Source organism: Lactuca sativa, chromosome 3 (assembly GCF_002870075.4).
Source record: "Lactuca sativa cultivar Salinas chromosome 3, Lsat_Salinas_v11, whole genome shotgun sequence".
Taxonomy (NCBI): domain Eukaryota; kingdom Viridiplantae; phylum Streptophyta; class Magnoliopsida; order Asterales; family Asteraceae; genus Lactuca; species Lactuca sativa.
In genome coordinates, this window is record NC_056625.2 from 142613469 (window position 1) to 142620192 (window position 6724).

The 6724-nt window shown below is 35.2% G+C and overlaps 1 protein-coding gene across 1 annotated transcript; it reads left to right on the top strand.

Moving 5' to 3' along the window:
• The first annotated feature begins 744 nt into the window (after positions 1-744).
• On the top strand, positions 745-5059 carry LOC111885714 (AP2-like ethylene-responsive transcription factor TOE3). The gene is made up of 9 exons (XM_023881958.3): positions 745-2007; positions 2267-2292; positions 2402-2432; positions 2563-2650; positions 2766-2911; positions 3461-3505; positions 3607-3698; positions 3792-4123; positions 4621-5059. Exons 1-9 carry the CDS (start codon positions 1430-1432, stop codon positions 4777-4779), a joined length of 1497 nt encoding a protein of 498 aa, XP_023737726.1. The 5' UTR covers positions 745-1429; the 3' UTR covers positions 4780-5059.
• Positions 5060-6724: the final 1665 nt, after the last annotated feature.

Sequence of the window (6724 nt, forward strand, 5' to 3'; positions counted from 1 at the left end):
TAAGAAGGGGGAGACCGGAGATGGAGAGAATGAGAGAAAGGGGCAGATAGAAGACGCAGGAAACAGCGAACTGGAGGGGTTATCTGCGTGGAGTTTTAGCGGCAACGGGTATTAGCGGCGACATGTAGGTATTAACGGTGACACCCCTTGAGGGAAAAATCAAAGCCTTTTCACGCCGTTACAACTGTTCGATTGAATAAAATTGAACGGACATGGTTCATTTGATGCGGATCACCAATGTATGGGTATTAGCGACGACGTTAGGCATTATTGGTGACATGTAACGCGTCATTTACATGTCGCTGTTAATGCTTAGCGTCACCGTTAAAGTCGTGGCCGTTAATACCTATCTTTTTGTAATGGTTCCTACGAGGAGCACCAAGTTCATCTTACTAAATTAAGTTAAAAAGAATACTATGGTAGGATATGGTAGGAAAGAAAAAGGGAAAAGGCGAAAATGGTTGTAATGGTAAAAAGGAAGGGTTGATATTGATGTTCTGAAAACTGGATGAATGAATGAATGAGAGGTGAGGTGTGATGATACATAGTACAGACACATATAATTAATTAACAATAACTAATTAAGGAAATTGAGTAATTAGTCATCTTTCTAGTCTTGGTGTTGTCGATTTCCTTTCCGGGATATATAATATAATTGTAGAGAGAGAAAAAACAGACAAAAACTAAAGTGTTTTCATTTGTGACTTGTTATTATTATTCCCATTATACATATTATACTTCTTTTTTCGATTTGGTTAACGTCGGAAAGCTGTCTAAGAAAGAGATGGTTCTCTCTTTCTCTCTCTCTCCTGCTCCTTCTCTCTCTAAAATCAATATATTTATATATATGCATATAGTGTGTAAATGAGAAGATTACAAGGAGGATAGATAGATTTCAAATTGGGTAAAGTAGTACAATTCAAACAAAGAGAAAACGGGTTCACAAGAACACAAAGAGAAACACACATATACACACACACCTTTAATATAGTTAGAGAGAGAGAATAGGAAAGGAGGGAGATGGATTTGCTGCTTTCGGCTAAGGGCTAATGAAAACTGGCCTCGTCCATGCTGTATTCGGCAGTTGGTTGTATTGACTAGAGAGATTTTACTCACACACAAGATCTAGTGGGAGATGCACCCACACCCCATCTACCCTATGTGTGTTTATGAATATGTATCTATATAGCTCACCTTCATCCTATGAAACCCTAGCTAGGTTTCTTGTTCTTTGTCTTTCTTTTTAGACCTACCCAGAAAAGAAGAAGAATAAAAAAGATAACAATCCCATTTTAATCATTATATATATCTAACGTCTAGAGAGAGAGAGAGAGAGAGAGATTAAGAGAGAGAGAGAGAGAGAGAGAGAGAGAGAACACAAGTTTTTATTATTAATTTTTCGTTTTCTTTGTTGGTTTTGGAGGGAGAAATGTGGGATCTAAACGGGTTTCCTGATCGGAGGGGGTGCTCTTCACCAGTAGAAGGGGATGAAGAGGATAGTAACAATACTAATAAGGGTAAAGGGGTGGGGTCGATATCGAATTCAAGTTCCTCCGCCGTTGTTATGGAGGAAGATGGGGGCTCCGAGGAGGAGGAATCGGAGAGAGGGAGTCCAAGGAAACGAAGCACTACAGGTGATGGGAGGTTGTTTGGTTTTTCTATGACGGAAAACTCCTCTTGGGACAGCGATCCTCCAGTCACACGACAGTTTTTCCCGGTTGATGATTCCGAGGTGGGACCCACGACCTCCGGCGGAGTTGGTGAAGGGTTGATCTCACCGGCTACAACTTTCCCGACTGCTCACTGGTTTGGAGTTAAATTCTGCCACCAGTCATCCGATCCTTTAGATGGTGTCGCCGCCACAGCAGATGGGTTCCTCGGAAAAACTACCCCCGCCGTTGTTCCTCAGCCGCTGAAGAAAAGCCGCCGTGGGCCGCGGTCTAGAAGTTCTCAGTACCGTGGAGTCACCTTTTACCGGCGAACCGGCCGATGGGAATCACATATATGGTATTGTATAATTTGCTTCCGTTTCGCTTTACAAAGTTTACTTATTTTACCATTTTTCCTCCTTTCTTTATTCATCTACTATTTTCTTCTACTTCTATTTCCAATGCATTATCCCACATTTCAATATTTCAATATTTTAATATATATATATATATATTTAACTCGGTTATAAACAAATTATTGCTTATAAAAAACACTCGCTATTATCATTAATCCATTTTTACAGAACTAATTAAATTATTATTTTTGCATGATTCAGGGATTGTGGAAAACAAGTTTATCTAGGTACGACTGCATTTTTGTTTCTTCTTTCTTATATAATCTATTTCTCAAGATTTTATTTAACAAAAAAATATAATAAATGATTAATTTCTATTTCTCCAATGTAAAATAGGTGGATTTGATACTGCACACGCAGCGGCACGGTGAGCACCGTATAGATAACATTAATTTCTTTATTTTAATTATTTATTTAAGTTTAATTAATTAATTATTCACCATAAAATATGGATTAAATATAATTAATCAAAGCTAGCGTATATATCATGGTTGCAGTGCATATGATAGGGCAGCGATTAAGTTTCGAGGAATGGAAGCCGATATAAACTTTAATCTTGAAGATTATGAAGACGATGTAAAACAGGTTAATTAATAATCTTCTTAACTATGTGTATTTTTTTTTCACTTCTAGTGTGTGTGTGTATTCGAGAAACACAGAACTAATAATTAAGAAGGTGTTGTGAAAACAACAAAAACAGATGAGCACTCTAACAAAGGAAGAGTTTGTGCATGTACTAAGGAGACAAAGTACTGGATTTCCAAGAGGGAGTTCAAAATACAGAGGTGTAACTTTGCATAAATGTGGTAGATGGGAAGCTAGAATGGGCCAATTTTTAGGCAAAAAGTATGTTTTTCCTTTTCTATTGCTTATTCACGAGGCAAACTGTTTCAAATTTTAAAGACAACAATTTGCTTATACATGTGATCATATAATAATACATCATGGTACATTCAATGTAAATAGAAATACAAAATCTACATAAATTAACGACATTTTTATTTATATATTATCAGTCAACAATTATCTATCAATCTTTCTTTACATTTGTATTCATATAATATAATAAGTTTATATATTTGTAGTTCGGATATATATTTTAGATATTTTAACAAAAGAGAAAGAGTGTCATTGTAGTTATTTATATAATTTTGGAGATGCCTATATGTATAGCTACCTATGTAGCTACTCAACACATTCTTCTCTTTACTTTCAAGTTAGTTCTTTTTTTCCTTTTCTTTTTGTTTTTGTTGTTACTCATAGATGCTTTTCCTTTTTCTTGATAGCAAGTAGATCAGCAAACCAGACACTTTAGATTTATTTCCTTTTTTAGTTGATTAATAAATGATGTTTCTTTTATCAAGTTTGATGCTTTATATTTATGTTCTTTAACAGGTATGTGTATTTGGGTCTGTTTGATACAGAAGTTGAAGCAGCCAGGTAAAATAGCAATTTATTGATTTTCAAAGGGCAATATTGTCAAAGTTTAAACTCCAAGAGTCTTGAATGAAATCATAATCTTCTTATGATCTTATATCTAGGGCATATGACAAGGCTGCTATCAAATGTAATGGAAAAGCCGCTGTTACCAATTTTGATTCAAGTATATATGACAATGAGCTCAATTTGACTGGTAAAGAATAATATGTAACATTTTTTTTAACTTAATTCGGGGATCTTTATTTAATAAAAGTAAATATATTCATTTATGTATTTTGTTGTGTAGAATGTTCAAACAATAGCAATAAAGATAGCAATGTATCATCGGACCATAATCTTGATTTGAGCCTAGGTGGTGGCTCGGCTTCAAATACGATGAATGAGGGAGGAGAAAATGGTCATTTTACAAGGGATCATCATCATTCTGACACCATCCAACTTGGGTTTAGACCTAGTGGACGCAATGAGACAAGGACATCGCATTTTATGGACCATAGAAATCTTGAATCTTTTAATATTCCGAATGAAATACGTGGATACAAACATTTTATGAGACCCGTTGACTCGTCTATGCATAATATGTTCGATCCACCAATCTTCAACTCATTGAGTCATCAAGTGAGTCTTAATTTCTCTCCATTTTAAGCATCACATAATCATATCCAGTTATTTTCGTAGTTTTTATAGATTATTAGAAATAGTTGTGGAAATCGTGCATAGCATAAGAATACTCTTAGATATTGATAGGCTAAGCCTACATAAAGATAGCGGTTTTGCGTACTCTAACACATATTACATATAGTTGTTTTCTTGATCCAGTTATTCATTTATTTTATTGTGAACATCATAGTTTTTCGATATTTACTTAAAACCCTAATAAGCTAGCTGATACATGTTCTTGAAGTTAAATGGGTTCTATAGTGATAGTAAATTTGGATTATTTAATGTTGAACCAGATATTATATATAATTTTGAGAATAATCTCGAACAATAGAGAATAAAGTGAATGATCCATCTTTTTAAACACATAATATTGTTTTTTAACATGTTTCTTCTTTATTACAATCTTTTTCGAGATTTAATAATATATATTTCTTTAATACTATGAAATGCAGATGCAGTTTTCCAGCAGCACAATGCAAGGAGGAAATAATTTATCTGCAGCTTCAATTGGTGAAAATAATATGAATGCCAATGCACCTCCTCTACACCAAATCTATGCAAAAAGTGCTGCAGCATCATCAGGATTCCCACAGCAAAGATTCAATGTTTGACTACTCCTAACCCCACCACAACCCTCACAGTTGCTGCACAAAAATGGTTGTATATGTTATCTCTTTCTCAGGAATCATCATCACTACAAACTCCCCAAAGAAAGAAAAGATTATAACTTAAGGTTAATTTTCGTAGTTTTGTGTCTCAAAGTGAAGCAAGCAAAGCAAATCCTGATCCTTTTGTTTGTGTGAGCTTGTAAAGAGATCAATATTATTTTTTTATGAGATCTATCATGACCAAGATTCCAACAATATCGATCAAATTCATTTTGTTTGGTTAGATGGATAATAGCGTATTTTATATTGTTGACTAGTGAAGCATTATAATCATGTGTACTATAGATTCTTTTCGGTTTTTCTATTTAATAAAATGCTTTTAATTTGTCAAGAAAGAAATGTAATGAAATTTATCTTTCTAGCCATTTTTGGTTATGAAGGCAACCCAAAAAGGATTTTGCTCTTATTTGCAACTTTACACCAATTTAGTTATTAGTTTAGACATCTTAATCTAATAGTCTCTCACTTGGATAATTTATAACTATAATTGCAAGTATAACCAAAAAGCAAATAGTGCTTTCTAAAGCCACTTTCGAACTCTGATTCAAATCAAACGCCGGCCCTAAGATAAGTGATCAACTACTCCTTTATTCTACAAGATATCGTATAGACACAATACATGGATTTAATTGAATCTCATGGTCCAAGATTTTGTTTCCCGATTTTCAATTTATGATGACTTGATTCAGACTGTTAATTAAGCACATCAATTTAGTCTGGGAAAGGCCTTGTACATGAATGTCAACATCAAATCATCGAGTGGCCCAAAAGATATCACTTTTCCTTATTCAGGAAAAAGGATCAAATTACATTAACTATATAGTCATATCTTTTATTCACCAAATCATATATGGAATAACCCTTTATAACATCATGTTACGAGATGCGTTTAGGCAATCAAATGCACAACTGATTCGCAAACTATAACTTATATGTATCTGCTTTAAGAATACTAGATATTATCTTCTTAGAATTACTCGTGATAAAATCCATTGTTGGGGTATGAAGTCTTGTCCGACATGGAACACTTCCAACTCAATGGATCACATGGGGTTCATGGAACATGTAACAAAGGAATAGATCATCTGAGAAGGGAATGGATCATCTGAAGGAACGAATCAAGTGCCAAAGGGACAAATCATCTAAAAGTGGTTTGGAGCAACTTGGAGTGACTCGGAGAAGCTTGGAGTAGCTTAGAGCAACATGGAGCATCATGTTGCGCCATGTAGAGGGAAGTTGTGTCATCTTTAGGGATGTTGCACAATGAAGGGAGGAGCTACGTTATTTGGGTTCATGTTGCACCAAATTGGAAGGAGTTGTGCCACATATAGGAGATGTCGCTCCATAAAGAAGCCATGAAGGAGATGTTGCTCCACATCTAGGAGAAGTTGCACCAATTTTTGTGTGGTGATGGTTAATTAGTGATGGTCAACTGATGATGGTTAATTGGTGATGGTCAATTGGTGATGGTCAACTGGCGATGGTCCACTAAAGATGGTCAATTGGTGATTGTCAACTGGTGATGGTCAATCGACAACATGTTATGCCATTTGGTTTTGGTGATGGTCAACTAACAACATTTTGTGTCGTCTTAGTTCCTTTATGACGCATGATAACCTTGATGAACCATTTTATGGTTGAAGGTTCTAGAATCGTCTACATGGCACCCCATGATTGGTTAGAAATTAGGGCATTCCCTTAATGAGCTAATTATGGATGGGCCTGGCCCATCATAATTAGGGTTTCTTATGCTTTCCTATAAATATTTTCATATCTCTATCATTGTATGTGCGCTAGAAAGACTAATCATTGTGAGGTTGAGAGCGATCCTTTAGAGCAGTTAGTAAGCAAGAAAGATTCTTTTGTTTTGAGAGCTCAAGTGAGGTGT

Excerpts from the sequence above, each read along its gene's own strand:
- LOC111885714 (XM_023881958.3), top strand. The coding sequence starts at position 1,430 with ATGTGGGATCTAAACGGGTTTCCTGATCGGAGGGGGTGCTCTTCACCA. Across the intron at positions 2,008-2,266 it reads CGATGGGAATCACATATATG|GGATTGTGGAAAACAAGTTT; the intron begins GTATTGTATAAT and ends TGCATGATTCAG. Across the intron at positions 2,293-2,401 it reads TGGAAAACAAGTTTATCTAG|GTGGATTTGATACTGCACAC; the intron begins GTACGACTGCAT and ends AATGTAAAATAG.